We start from the raw sequence: 14,907 nt of genomic DNA on the forward strand, positions 1-14,907 counted from the left end.
TCACCGTTGTCCCTGTGCTCCTCCCCCTCCAGTGTGGACTGGCCCCTGGAGCCGTGGGTCCTGTGTCTCCTCCGCTCCCCATTGGCTCCATTCTCACCCCTGGAGCACCTCTCTCCCTCCCGATTGGCTGAGCGGCCGTCTTTGTGCCGGGACCTGCGCTCGCCCTTCCCGCCACTGTTCACCATGCCGTTGCCCTCCCTGGCCTGTCTGTGCGAGTGGTGGTGGCGGTGCTCTCTCTCCCCCGGGGCCCCCACCCCTCCCCCTCCTCCTCCCCCTCCCCCTCCTCCTCCCTCGTCTACTGAACTCTGGTGATGGTGCCTCCTGGCTCCGTCACGGCTGCGTGAGCGGTCGCTCTTCCCCTCCTTGCCCCGGGTGCCGTCTGGGTCCTTGCTGCGGCTGTGGTGGACGTGGTGTCTGCCCTCTTTGCCGTTGGCCGCGTCTCCGTTCTCATTGGCCTCATCGATGGGCCTCTCCCTTTCCCTGTCCCTGTGGCGGTGGTGCCGGCGGGGCTGGTGGGAGGGGTCTACAGGGGTGTCTCCCTCCTCAGGGGTGCGGGGCTTGTGTTGACCCACGGGGCCGTCGTGGTGCTCCACCACCAGGGGGCGCTCCAGGTGGGTCTTCATGTCAGGGCGGATGTGCAGGGCGGAGGACATCCGCAGCCTCCCCTCCGGGTCCAGCTCACTGTACAGAGCCTCGCAGCTGGCCCGCAGGTTGTTTCTGCGCAGCTGAGTGGTGCGTTGCTCCCACACGGACTTTATCTTCAGAGACTTCTGCTGTTCCTTACTGGGGGTGGACACCAATGACATGAGGTTTACCAGGGTAATTAAACCTACAATCTACTAAAAATGTGGGTAATACTGTTTGTAATCAATTCCTTGGAATATAACTGTGACATTTTACGGTGTGACAATGACTTTATGACAGTCATTTGAGAAGCATTTAAACAGCAACTCCCAACACATAAAACCCTACATGCTGAGTGATTTACAGTATGAGGTTGCAATGGAGGTTTCCACACAGTAAAACAGTACGTCCCCTCTTCGTGAGTAGAAAGAGGGCCTTCATGGGTGAGTCCAATCAAAAGCCTTCGACATGCTACTTTTGCCCTGTCCATGTTTGCATATAGTACAGTACTTTGAAATGGCTGAACACATGCATTCTGAATATGCCTTGTAGTCCATGCTTTCCCAGTGGGTAAAGTTCTTTCATTGCATACATCTGTTTACGTGATTCCAATCTCCACAATCTAGTTGTGCTAACCTGTATTATCCACAGGTTAGCAGCAGAGAGGTTTATTGATTCTTTGAACACTATGTTTCATTTGAGCTTAATAGGAGGTTAGGCGAACCATCGTGAAAATAGGTACTACCAAGAACCATAATGGGTTCTTCAGCTGCCCCTGTAGGAGAACCCTTTGAATAACCCTTTGGGGTTCCATGTAGAACCCTTTTGAGTTCCATGTAGAACCCATTCCATGTCGAGGGTTCGACATGAAACCTAAAAGGGTTCTTCAAAAGGTTTTCCCACAGGGACAGCCGAGTGTCCATGAATTTAACATCATAGATGTGTAGATGATCTTAAACGTCACCATCAATGAGGGGCAGCAACTCTAAGACTGCAATCTGCCCTTCTGTACTTACCTTCCACATCTACAGTATAACCACAATCTGAGCATCTGCTAAAGAAAGCCTGACCTATGATACAGAAATGTAGCTTCAGGATGAATGGAGAGGTGGCACTGGAATAACTGAGTGGATTTGCAGGGCTGGTTTTCTGGACACAGATTAAGCCTAATCCTTGACTGAAAGGCATCTTCAATGGATATTTTCTATATAACATTTGATTTAGTCAGGACATGGCTTAATCTGTGTCTGGGAGTGTATAAACTGTATGGAGGATATGACATATCCACATGACATAACAAGGACAAGATTGTTTTTCCCATCCTGCTCCAAGAATGTAAACACGATGATGATCATTTCCAAGTTATTATGTTATGTAACACAAACACATCGTCACGGCTACCCTTATTCCAGGTGGTAAGTTTACCTCAAGAAGTGATGGACTGGGGAGGAGCAGACATAACTCCTACAACACATAAAGGAGCACATTGAAACAGAAGAAGGGAAAAGACTAAGACGTTCCCTGGAAGTGACATAAACAGGTTAGGAGACATTGAGACATAGCACAGAGGGAAGGAAGCCAGAGCTTAGAGAGAGAGACTGACAGGGGAGAAACATGGGGGGATGGGGGGGGGGGGGGGGGGGCGACACAAGTGATACAAAACCAAAGAACTTACTTCACTGAGAGGAGAACTGAAAGTAAAGAACACAAGAGGAGACACACCCAGACGTTGGTATAGATAGAGCACTACACAAAGTACTTCTGCAATCTTACAATCTCACACAATCCTACCCTCAGGTGACGACAGAATTCACCGTTGTACAGTGAATGGGAGCTATTAGTGACTAATACAGTATGTGACTAATGTAATGTGACAGGGCGTGCCAATTAAATGAAGGAGCTCTGACTGTGTGTGTGTGTGTGTGTGCGTGCGAGCGTGCGAGCGTGCGAACGCCTACAGATGCCTGGCGGTAGCATCCTGTCTGACGGGGCACATGGTGGCCATTACTGAGCTCCTCAGATGGAAGTGCTGACTCACTGAGTGCCAGCGACAGTTTCTAGTGGTTGCAGGTCATTAAGTGAGGGAGAGCTGCTCTCAATTTCTTCCCGACATCTGCACAGCAAGGGGCTTGTGCCAGCAGAACAACAGCTACCCTGCCCAGTCCAGGAAAAAAACTACCTCGCAATACACACTCAGTAGAGCACACTCGACATAACCTCTGAATCTGAGATGAGGTAGGAATAGGTGAGAGGGAGAGAGAGAGAGAGAGAGAGAGAGAGAGAGAGAGAGAGAGAGATGGGGTAGAAGTATAGGGAAAAGTCATTCCCTAGATGGGGAGTTCATATGGAAAGCTCAGTCGCTACCGTAGGCAAATGTGTACTGTCACTACAGTAACGTAGGCATCCAGTTGTTAATCACAGAGTATGCAAAAGGAGTGCCCACATATACATAGGAGCATACCGATCTCAGGACACCTGTTGCTGAAGAAGGCTGCCACATTCATCTGTTACAATTCAACATACTGGAATACTCAACAACGGAATGGCATAATGGCTAAGGGAACAGAGTTTGGAGCCGGGGGGGGGGGGGGGGGGGGAGAAAGAGAGGGAGAGGATGACGGGGGTGGTGGGGTGGGGGTGGGGGTGGGGGGTAAATTGTAACAGAGAGTAAAAACTCACAGTGAGTTAACGCTGCAGACGGACGAGCTGCGAGAGAGTGCACCTCGACTTTGCTTTACAAAACTGCACATGCAACAAAAACAAAAGATGGGGGAGGGAAAACAAAAGAGGTGGAGAGGTCAGGGTCAGGAGGACAGGGCACCTGTCTGTCCTTCTGTCTGTCTGTCTTGTCTGTCTGTCTGTCTGTCTGTGCCTGACTCTCCCACCACTTGTCAACTCAATGGGAGTCTCAGTTTAGAAACGCCGGAAAAACGAAGAACAAACAAAATGAGTGATTAAAAGGAATGACAACAGAGTAGCAGCTTTGAGACGTTTTTAAACCTCCAAGCAAATCATGTGTGGTATTTATCATCAATTTGCAGAGGAGCCCAATTCACAGGTGCACTTTCTTTTTCCGAGTTTCCAATTATTCTCGACGTTTAGGATTCCTCTGAGGAAATGCGGAGGACAAATATTCTCAAAGTCCATACTAATCAGAACAGAGTCATACTAAAATCAATGACTAGAATACATCTCATTTTACACTCACAAGATAAAAACAGTGCTTTGAAATAAACATTAAAGACAAAGTAATGGGGGAACAATGTCCGAAACACATGGCCTATGCCGTGCTAACATTCTAGAACGATGACACCAGACCTGGGTTCAATTAGTCATTGAAATCATTTCAAATACTTTGCTGTGCTTGATTGATTGATTTCGCCTGCCACAATGGAACCAATGAAATAGTCTCCAAAAGTGCAACATCCCACCCATCTGGCACTCCAGGCAGGCTAAAGCAAACGCTCCAAGTATTTGAATCATTTCGAATACTGTTTCGACCCAGGTCTGGATGACACGACAGTCATCATAGACATTGTACCAGATGAGTGGCAGCAAGGAGACAGAGACACAGAGATGGACATGTTCTTGTATCAGCTTACTGAACCATGTGCAGCCCTCGAGAAGACAACAGCTCCACAACACAAGGTTCTATGCCAATTGTGGTAAGGGGGGGGGGGGGGGGGGGGGAGCAGGACAGGTGTATCTAACAGTCTAATCAGAACAGTGTGTCTAAATGTACACGTGTGCATGCAGTGCCCCTCCAGACCTGAGTCAAATACAGTCCAAGCCTTCTCAGCTCCATGTTGGTCTGTGTGTAGACTGTGTGATGGGGGTGGGAGCCTTTAGAATCAACTTATCACTGGGACCATCCCTGACCCTCCTTAAGGATGTAGTAGCCATGAAGCCTTTTTACTAACTGTTTCTCATGACCACTGCAACAGTGCATCCTACCGTGACCCCTTAGAGTGTATACAGTACAATACAGGGTCTACCTAAACACCAGACTTTCAGAACATCACACTTTGGAAACAGAGGGGTTAAAACAATAGAAAACTGGAGGACACACAGATTTACCAAAAAACACTAGGCCTACAGACAGAACAGATCAAAGAAACACACAGGCACAAACAAGACAGAAATGTACAGGTGCACACAGCATCATATAAAACAGCATCTGTCAGAAGGAAAAAAAACAGCACATAAAGAGCACAGTCTGGTGTGCCTGGGAACTGGTGAGGGCAGGTCTGATCTGAGTCAGGGGGTGTCGGGGCAGAGCAAGAGGGAACTGGATCAAGTGCCTGATGACTTACGCTGTGATGGAAATGTTAGCTGCTGACATGGGGCTGACCTCCTTTACCTCCTTCTGTTTCTGGAGGGCAAGCTTCTTATTGATGGCTTCCTCTTGCTCCTCCTCATCCTTGAGTATCAGACACACACAACAACACACACAACACACACACACACACACACACACACACACACACACACACCACCGGTGGCCTATCAATGGGAACATGATCATAAGCCCTGACAAGTCAACAAATCAATGCCATCACGTCGTCTGGAGTGGCCGCTAAGATTTAAGCTACAACTCCATAGGTGAAATATTAAACGGCAGCAACATCCTACAACCAGTTGGGCGGTTCATTACCTTGAGTTATTGACCGCGACCAACATCACTCAGGCCAGAACAGCCCAACTAGACAGAGTTATGGAACCAATAAAGCCAGGCACCATATATCCTAATAGGAATATTCACTGTCTAATTCAACAAACATAAATATACGGGGATGAAATTCCATGTGGCGTTGGATTAAAGACAGGTGAGGGTTTATGATGGATCATCAGGAGAACACTCAGCCCTACCGTGCCCCAGTCAGGCTCCAGGCCCCAGGGCTGGGTGACCTGTCAGAGGCTGTGGCCTGAGGAGACTGGAGTCTCTACTTTACCTTGGTGAGCTCTTGGGCGTTTGCAAGGTTGTCAACCGCAATGGCCAAGAAGACATTGAGGAGAGTGTCTGGACAGTTGAGGTCTCAGGAAAAGTCCAAACATTCAACAGGCAATCAATATTTACATTGGAGCCACTCTTATTGTTTTTTCTTTTTTTAAATCGATGATACTTAATTTTACGATCATAGGGCTTAAAGGGGCAATCTGTGATTGATCCATTTGTGGACTTGGATTTAAGTTAATTAAATATACCCAATGACTCTGTAACCCTTGAAGAACTTATAAATGCTTAATGAGTTTAGTTCAACTGTCTTACCCCATCAGAACCCAGAATATAAGCTTGTTTTAGTCCCATCCCTTAGCTGTTTACCAAAAAAAAGTGGCAAGGTGACCGCTTTGTTGTTTGAATCCCAGATTGCCTCTTTAAAACCATGCTGCTTGACTGCAGCAAAGGTTAATCAATTCAGGTCGATCAGTCAGGGAGGATACAGTTTCCAAACAGAGTGAGGATGATGAAGTAGATTGAAGAGAACATTCCCCGCTGAACGCCCCCCTGTGACTCTATCCCATGGTACATCACTGCATTCCAGTCCTCTCCTGTCAGAATCTGGGAAAGATGCAAGCACATTGTGAAAAAGAATTTAATGCGAGTATCCAGTGGTTTTTGAAAGGCAAAACAACAACAACCAAATTCATCATTTTGTCAACGTCACCTGAAAAACGGTGAGAATAGCTGCTGGAAACGTGTCAAAGTTTGTTGTTGGTGTCTCGTCTTCAAAGTTAAACCTACAGTACAGGAAGAAACACAAATGTTTTTAGACTTAACGTATTTAGACGATGCATTACCACGGGACCAAACATGGGGAAAAACTTCATCTTGTAGTTACACAGTTAGTTTCAGAATGATTGTGCGACTGGAGTACACCTTGGTTCACGCGACCTCTGTGACCTCAAGGCTGGTCTCAAAGCACATATGCTCAGCTAATGGAGCAGTTCTGCAAATTCTGACATATTGTATTGTGCTCTGAAAATCTACTGGGACCTAATTACATCTCCCCCACAAAAAGAGAGATGCAGAGAGGAAGAATATAACCGAGCAGCTAAGTGTGTTTTCTGTCTGCTAAAATCCTTGGTGGACATCTACATTCATTAGCACATACTGTATCTCATTATCCTAACTTTAGTAGAGAAATGCAAGTCTGTGTAAACCCTGTTTAATCCATTCTACTGTGAGACACAAAGTTGTCTATAAAATGAATCATCCTCAAATATTTCAATACAGTAAAGATGCACATAACTTAAAGACAAGGTGACCAACTGAATACTGTTCATCTATTGTTGAAATTAAAAAAATGGGTTTTCTTCCTCTCTGGGACAGGCATTAAGATGAATGTTGACCCGTTATTTAAAGCCTACATAATGCATAATGACCCGTGGACTTGCAAGGGGCACCTTAGCTCAAGTGGTTTTGGCAAACAGGCCACATCCTGAGCAGCTTGGAGTGGGCAGGCCGTGGGTAGTTCTGGCTGGGCAGTCTTAGCAGCTCCCCAACAAGCCCTTTCATCTATCTCTGGGAGGGATCCAGGTAGGACAAGCTACATGCTAAAGCTAATGCTAATGTATGGGATATGGCCAGATTCTTCCATGTTTGCTGATGGGAAGTTCATCATGGGTTGCCTCATTTCCCTGACAACATCAGCATTGATTATCTGTCCAAACTGTTTGTTGAAGGATCAGTCACTGACGTTGGGTTACACAGGACCCCCAGGCCCTCCTGGAACTGATACTCATAGAACAGGAAAGAGTGGATTAGTCGCTTGACTGCACACAGCAATAGATTGGCTACACAGATCCTGCCTGCCTCCATAATGCCAACTAGGGACTGATTCAGAGGAGGCTGGTGGAGGTAGGAACCGCAGAACGGGCTCATTATAATGCATAAAATGGAACATGTTTGATACCATTGTAACGCATGGATTCATTCCATTCCATGCGTTACAATGAGCCCGTCCTCCAATTTCTACCTCCACCAGCCTCCCCTGGACTGACTCTACTACTATATAGTTCAAATGCCCATATCAAACCAGGCCACGTTTCATTGGATCACAGGCATCTATTTGTTTATAAAGTAGTCTGCTTCTGCCCCAGTGCATTTTGACCTCATGACCAGAGTGTTTTTTGCATTTAAATGGATTATTAACCCCTTTGGCTAACAGAGAGGCCTCTACTCAGTAGCTGAGTGGAATCAATCATTCATGGAGCGGAGAATTTAAAACCTCTCTATTCCATTCTGTTACTCACTTCTTTGGTTGACATGCAGAGGAACAGGTAATGGAAGTCAAGGGGGCAATGAACTGTCATAATTAGAGCATACCGTAGTATCTATATCACAAGCTAAATGGTAATGCTAACAATAACATCATCAATATTCTATCAATTACTGTTGGTATTTTATTTTTTTAAATGTAATTTGTAATATGTTGTGGTATGCTGTCATGTTGTTGCTGTTGCTGTTGTTGTTGTTGTGGTTGCTGACTTGTGCCCAAAGTAATTGCCCCTCTGGGATGAATACAGTTTTTGGAATTGAATCTAATAAGGCAATCTAGACCAGAGGATAATATCGAATGCGTATTGGACAAAATCTAAATCAAAATCAAGATCAAAGCAGTTTACTCACGCTCCCCCAAAGAGCTGCATGCCTAGCAGGGCAAACACCACGATGAAGAGGAAGAGGAGGAAGAGCAGGCTAATGATGGACTTCATGGAGTTGAGCAGGGAGACCACCAGGTTCCTCAGGGAGTTCCAGTACCTACAGCAACACGAGGAAGAGAGGAGGAGGGGGAGGAGGAGGAGGAGGGGGAGGAGGAGGAGGAGGAGGAGGAGGAAGAGTAGGAGGAGGGGGAGGAGGAGGAGGAGGTTACAGAGGAAGAGTAGGAGGAGGGATGAGTTGTGTCAGTGTAAGTTTATCCATGCCATGTGTAATCAATGTAAACGTTTTAGAGGCAGATGTGACAGATCACTCACTTAGTGACTTTGAATATCCTGAGCAGACGGAGAGCTCTCAGTACACTGATGCCGAAGGAGGCCCCAGGTTTGACAGCAGCCCAGATCACCTCGAAAATACTGCCTATAATCACCTGGAATAAGAACCCCATTGAATAACTTCAAATATGCTGTGTGTGATTCAGTAACAACATTCTCCCCCCTCCCCCCCCCCCCCCACCAGTGCAGGTTCTGAATGAATTCCAGTCTCACTCACCCCAAAATCAAAACAGTTAAAAGAGGAATGGAAGTAGTTCCTGGGTCCGAGACCGTACATTTTCATAGACATCTCAGTCAGAAACAAGCCCAGGAAAACAAATTCTGCCAGATCTGCCCGAAAGAGGTAAAACACACAGCTCAATCACTCTCGTCAAATATGGTCTCCCGTCTCATTCACAGGCACTGATTCAATACAGAATATAAACAGAGGATTCTTTCATTGCAAAAACGGTATAATTCAATATTTTCAACTGAGGGTTCTGTTGGTTGGGAAAATGAATGGTATTCCCATGCAGGGGTGGGCATGACTTACAGAGTGCATAGGTGAGCCACTCAGGCTGGTCATAATGCACTATGGCCACACACAGTGTGTTCAGCCCCACCAGACACAGCACGGTCCAGTAGAAGCTTTGGGCCTTGACCAGGCGACGGATGGTGAAACGAATCCTCTTCTCCTTTCTTCGGAAGTACGAGGAGCTCTCCAACTTGCTGCTCTTCAGGCTGGCCCTGGCGAAGGGCGACCCTGGGGCTGGGGGTGCAGTTGGGGAAAAGAGTGCACACACACACACTGGTGGTAAAGTCACACAGTCCAAGAAATCTCTTATTAAAAATCCCCTTTCATGCCGTAACCCCGAGGCGTTTGGACTTCATAGGCAAGATCGCTAATTTGCATTAGCGTCGATGAAGTCAAAGTTGAAAGCCATAGCCTCATAAACCAAAAAACACAGTATGCATGCTAACACCAGCATTTAAGCCAAGGGCATTTGTGCAATGAGATACATTATTGAATTTATTTGGCATTTTGTAAGTCTTCCTCACTAATGCTTTCTTCTTTAATATGCTTTATTGAGATGGGCATTGTCTGTCCAAGGTAAACTTGACATCCATGGAACAGGCTTTCCACAGTGCTCTTTTCCCCTCCAATCTCTTCTAATCTGTCCACCTCACAGCACCTGTACAATATGAAACCATCTGTAGCTTAAATTAAACCCAATATGAGGGTGGACCAAAAAAAAAGAAAAAAAAAGTGAAAAATGGTTCTATTAGCATCTCGTTACTCGCCCAGGAAGAGCCAGGGGAATAATAATTTCCTGGGCTATTTTAATCTCGACATTTGACTCCTGTGGAGCCTCATAAACTGAACACCAGTAAGGTTTGACCTCTCCCTCTCTCTGTCTCTGTCTCTCTCTCTCCCTCTCACACTCCCACTCCCTCCCTCCCTCCGTCCCATCTCCTTGTCGGATCTTTTTTTGGGTGGAATTCTCATTCGGAGCCAAGCCCCAGATTCCCCCTTCATTACGGTGCAGTGATGCATATCTAATTGAAGCTGATTGATAATCACTTATGTAGAGGGAATAAGAGTCCAATCAGATAGCAAGCTGAAGCAGGGAACAGTCTGAGACTTTATTAAAAGAAGCTTTTGCAATGCTACTGTCATTACTCATTCTTAAAGGTCAATCCTCGACATTACATAACAAATCAGACTTCATTATCACGTCATAGGATTAATATTCATTTGATTTACTTATTGAGTGATCAAGGGTATAATCAATCCTAAATTGGTACATATTGCAGACAATCAGTTCAGGTTGTTACAGATACACTCAACTCACATGAGAAAAGAGATGTTCATCTCAATGGGACTTCTCTGGTTAAATAAAGGTTAAATACAAATCAAAAAGTGTGAAAGGTGTCAGAACTAGATGTCAGGCGTTGGCCTTACCAACAGATGAGATGTCAGTGAAGTGGTCCTCCCCTTCCTCAGCATTGATGAGGTCATTTTTGTTCTTCTTGGCCCTTTTCAACACTAAACACACAACAGAGCAAAACTGTACAATTACCACCACAATCCAATATAATCATCTTTCAGGAAGACATACTCTATGTGTGTGTGTGTGTTTGATGGATATATTAAGATGAAATAAAACTATATTAGGATTAGGGAACTTGCATAAAAAAAGACCACAACTTGAGCCACATAAAAGAGCTTATAGTAATGAATGTATTCTTGCTGCATACATCTCAGGGGAGCCACTGCCTCCCACAGCCCCGCCTGCACGCACACACACACACACACACACACACACACACACACAGGAGTTAGAAGAAAGCAGTCGCAGGCAGAGAACCAGGGATAGAGTGATACTCAAACAAGGCTCTCACAGCCCCACCTGCACGCACACACACACACACACACACACACACACACACACACACACACACACACCCACACACACACACACACACACACACACACACACACACACACACACACACACACACACACGATTCAGAAGGAAGCAGTTCCAGGCAGAGAACCAGGGTGATACTCAAGGAAGGCTCAGATCTCAGCACCTCTTTAAAAGAACCTCCTTACCGGGATTGTTGTGTTTCCTCTTGTACCATGCTCCATCCATAGGGGACTTCTCCTCCGCATGCTTGTCCTCCTCCGCAAGCATGACTTCCTCTGGAAACACAGACACACCCCACACACACACACACACGCACATGTGAGGCACACACACCGTAACACACAGGCTGCTTTACCAAATATGACACAATCCGCATCACATCATCCCATTCAACTCAATATTTGAAATGCATGAGAATGGTTGAATTCATTAACCGTTACCATACATACAAAGGACCAAAGGACTAAAGGACTAAACCTTTGTCAGCACAAGTAATTATTTTGCAGACACAGACTGTAGATATAAGTATGGTAACTCACACTTTAGTGAGGGGTAAACTGTTTTACATCTGTCTTACACATTTGTTCATTCTTATCAGGGGGTCGCACACCAGGGAGGGTGGTGGAAGTAGAAATCGGAGGACGGGCTCATTGTAATGCATCGAATTAAGGATTGAGGAATCCTCCGATTTCTACCTCCACCAGCCTCCCCTGTCGCACACGTACACAGGGAGAGGGAGAGGGAGAGTGAGAGTGAAGGGCAGGCTGACCTGCCTTGCATATCCACTCCAGGTAGCCAGTCAGCTCCCTCTCTATCTGCTGCTGTCTGCGTAGCTTCAGAAACTCCTGCCTCTTCTCCACCCGCTCACGCTCTTTAGCAAACTCCCTGTAGACACACACACACACACACACACACACACACACACAGAAGCACACACAGACACGCACGCACGCAAATGCACACAAACACACACACAAACACAAACACAGACACAGACACAGACACAGACACACACACACCACACACACACACACACACACACACACACACACACACACGCACACACACGCACACACAAACGGTTATTGGATGGGACAAGCCCAGGAGCATACACACAGAGTAAGATACAGGACGGGCCCTGGAGCACTCATTTGCTGACAGACTGCCAGCTGTAGAGAGAGACAGAAGATGTGCTTTTAGAGTCCAACCATGAGGAAGGCAACAGGGCCATTTGATGTCCTAACATATATATTTCTAAATAATGACTTTGACTCTGCCTTCTCTACATTAGGAACAACACATTAGATATGTCTATAAGTGTCTTGTTGTCGTGACAGTGTACAACTGTCTTATATTTGAATGTAGTATTGTCTTTGTGTTATTCTTGTCTATAACTGTTCCATACTGTATCATGTTTTATGTTATACAGTATGTGGACCCCAGGAAGAGTTACTGTTACATTAGCAACAGTGAATGAGGAATCCTTCAATCATAAACTCAACTCAACTAAAACATGAAAATCACGGATGTGGAAAACTAAGTACAGATAGCATCTTTCCCTCTTGTTCCTAATGCACTGTGATTATAGGACCAGAACATGGAAAAATGGTTATTAGTGTATAACCACATGACCCACCATCTGTTATGGAACCAATTAAAAAACGCCTGGTTCCATTACTCACACACAGGTGGTACCCAGGGAGTAGACAGGGCCCTCTGCTGATGGCCAAAGGTTGGGATGGATGACAGAGACAAAGAGGGGGGAACTCTTACTCATTAACCTCCAGTGCAACATGACACAAGCACAACACCACACAGTCTTCCTTTTTATCTCTCTCCTCTGAGCCACTACATTTGAAGACATGCTTCTTCTATTTATCTTCCCTCTTCCTCCCACTCTTCCATGGAGTGGGGCTAGCTAGCTGCTTAAGCCCAGCTAACGAGAGAGAGAGGGAGGGAGGGAGGGAGAGAGAGAGAACGAGAGAGAGAGAGAGATAGAGAGAGAGTGAGAGAGGGGGGGGGAGGGAGAGAGAGAGAGATAAAGAGAGAGGGAGGGAGAGAGACAGAAGGAGAGAGAGAGGGAGGGAGAGAGACAGAAGGAGAGAGAGAGGGAGGGAGAGAGACAGAAGGAGAGAGAGAGGGAGGGAGACAGATAGAAAGGAGATAGATAGGCAGGGAGAGAGATAAAGTAGAGAGAGGCAGGAGAAGGAAAGAGAGAGAGAGAGGGAGTCTCAAAAGAAGAGAGAGACAGGAAGGAGGGATCCCCACTCCCTGAATAGTCCGCCCCCACAGCTTGGGTCGGTGTGAGCCAGGCACTGATTGGTGTCTCTCCCACGCAGGGCCGGGGGAAGCTCCTTCCTGCATTGCAGTGGCTGCCTGCCTGCCTGCCTGCCTGCCTGCCTGCCTGCCTGCCTGCCTGCCTGCCTGCCTGCCTGCCTGCCTGCCTGCCTGCCTGCTTGCCTGCCTGCCTGCCTGCCTGCCTGCCTGCGTCTTTGTGTCTCTGTGTCTCTGTGTCTCTGTGTAGGCTGTGTGGTGGCTGGGTGAGCTGAGAGGGAGGGGGGTGGTGGTGCTCCGTGAGGAATCCCAGCCGTGCTGCAGCTTCACACCAGTCCCTATGGACGAGGGAGTCGCACCCACCCCTCCTCCTCCTCATGGACACCACCCGCAACCAAACACACACAAGCTCTCTCTCTCTCTCTCTTTTTCTTCACTCTCTCTCTCCCTCTCGCGAACATATGCACACACACACACACACAAACACCGACACGGACACACACACACACACACACACCGACATGGACACATGCACACGCACGCACATGCACATGCACACACGCACACACACACATGTGCACACACACAGCAACCACTCACAGACGATCTCAGACCCACATGGAATGCAGAGACACTGCAGAGTCAAACAATAACAGAAGCCCACACACCTGCAACGGTGTCACTAACACCGTCACACCGACAAACACATCAGAGAGCACACACACATCACACACGTCACACACATCACACACACGCACGCACGCACAGCAGGAGCTCTGTGGCTTAAAATGAGCCAACAGCGTGAACTTCTTGAATCCCGACTGTTTCCGAAGATATGCTGAAGGAATTGGATCGTCTTCAGAAAAACAACCTCCGCAGAAGGAAGGAGATAAACATGAAAAGGGGTTGAAACTGAGCGGTACAGTATGTGGATATTGATTCAGTGCTAGGAGCTGTGGTCAGGGCACAGCATGACCCACCACCTGACAGACCTGCCTCGTGGGCCCCGCTGTGAAGCATCTGAAAGGCCTGACCTTCTCTATCACACAGCCACCGCCGGGGGGGGGGGGGGGGAAAGAAAAACAGAAGGAGAGAAAAGAGAGAGAGAGAGAGAGAGAAGGAGAGAAATACAATGGCTATGTGCCTCTTACTGGGCTGTGGCACTCCCATTTGCTTATTGAAACCCCTCACAGAGTGACCTGGGGGAGGAGGAGAGGAGGAGGAAGACGAGGAGGAGGAGGAGGGGAGGATGAGAGGAAGAACACCGCAGCCATTAGGAGCAGTGATGGGATAAAAGATGACCCGTCCCCCCGTCCCCCCCCCCCAGTCCCCTGGCTCCCCAGTCCCCACCGCCCCTGGGGCAGTGGCCTCTCAACCCCGCATGTGGCTGTCTGCCTGCAGGAGGCTGCCCTTTAGATAGTGACACAGCCCCGCCAGACTGCATCAGTGACCTTTCACCCCCCCACCCCCCCTCCGCCCTGACCACAATAAGCCCTGCTGACAGGGCCACAGACAGAGGACAGACACCAGGGGGACGAGGAGGGTCAGAGCTGTTAAAACAGACAGCCAGGATCAAAAATAGAGCACAGACAGACAGAGGGAG

General features: G+C 47.4%; 1 protein-coding gene across 1 annotated transcript in view; it reads right to left on the reverse strand.

Annotated features, from left to right (window-relative positions):
- cacna1ba (calcium channel, voltage-dependent, N type, alpha 1B subunit, a) overlaps positions 1–14,907 on the reverse strand; it is a gene marked incomplete at both ends in the record, with an annotated part of 76,822 nt that overhangs the window by 27,828 nt on the left and 34,087 nt on the right. The window contains 14 exons of the mRNA XM_083673716.1: positions 1–783; positions 2,050–2,088; positions 3,304–3,366; positions 4,938–5,044; positions 5,577–5,644; positions 6,067–6,184; positions 6,291–6,363; positions 8,255–8,386; positions 8,602–8,714; positions 8,837–8,949; positions 9,152–9,367; positions 10,562–10,645; positions 11,216–11,305; positions 11,800–11,915. The exon at positions 1–783 is cut by the window's left edge and continues 24 nt beyond it. Of these exons, the coding sequence (XP_083529842.1) occupies positions 1–783; positions 2,050–2,088; positions 3,304–3,366; positions 4,938–5,044; positions 5,577–5,644; positions 6,067–6,184; positions 6,291–6,363; positions 8,255–8,386; positions 8,602–8,714; positions 8,837–8,949; positions 9,152–9,367; positions 10,562–10,645; positions 11,216–11,305; positions 11,800–11,915 (2,115 nt within the window). The remainder of the gene's footprint in view (positions 784–2,049; positions 2,089–3,303; positions 3,367–4,937; positions 5,045–5,576; positions 5,645–6,066; positions 6,185–6,290; positions 6,364–8,254; positions 8,387–8,601; positions 8,715–8,836; positions 8,950–9,151; positions 9,368–10,561; positions 10,646–11,215; positions 11,306–11,799; positions 11,916–14,907) is intronic.

Source organism: Argentina silus (assembly GCF_951799395.1).
Source record: "Argentina silus genome assembly, chromosome: 7".
Lineage (NCBI taxonomy): Eukaryota > Metazoa > Chordata > Actinopteri > Argentiniformes > Argentinidae > Argentina > Argentina silus.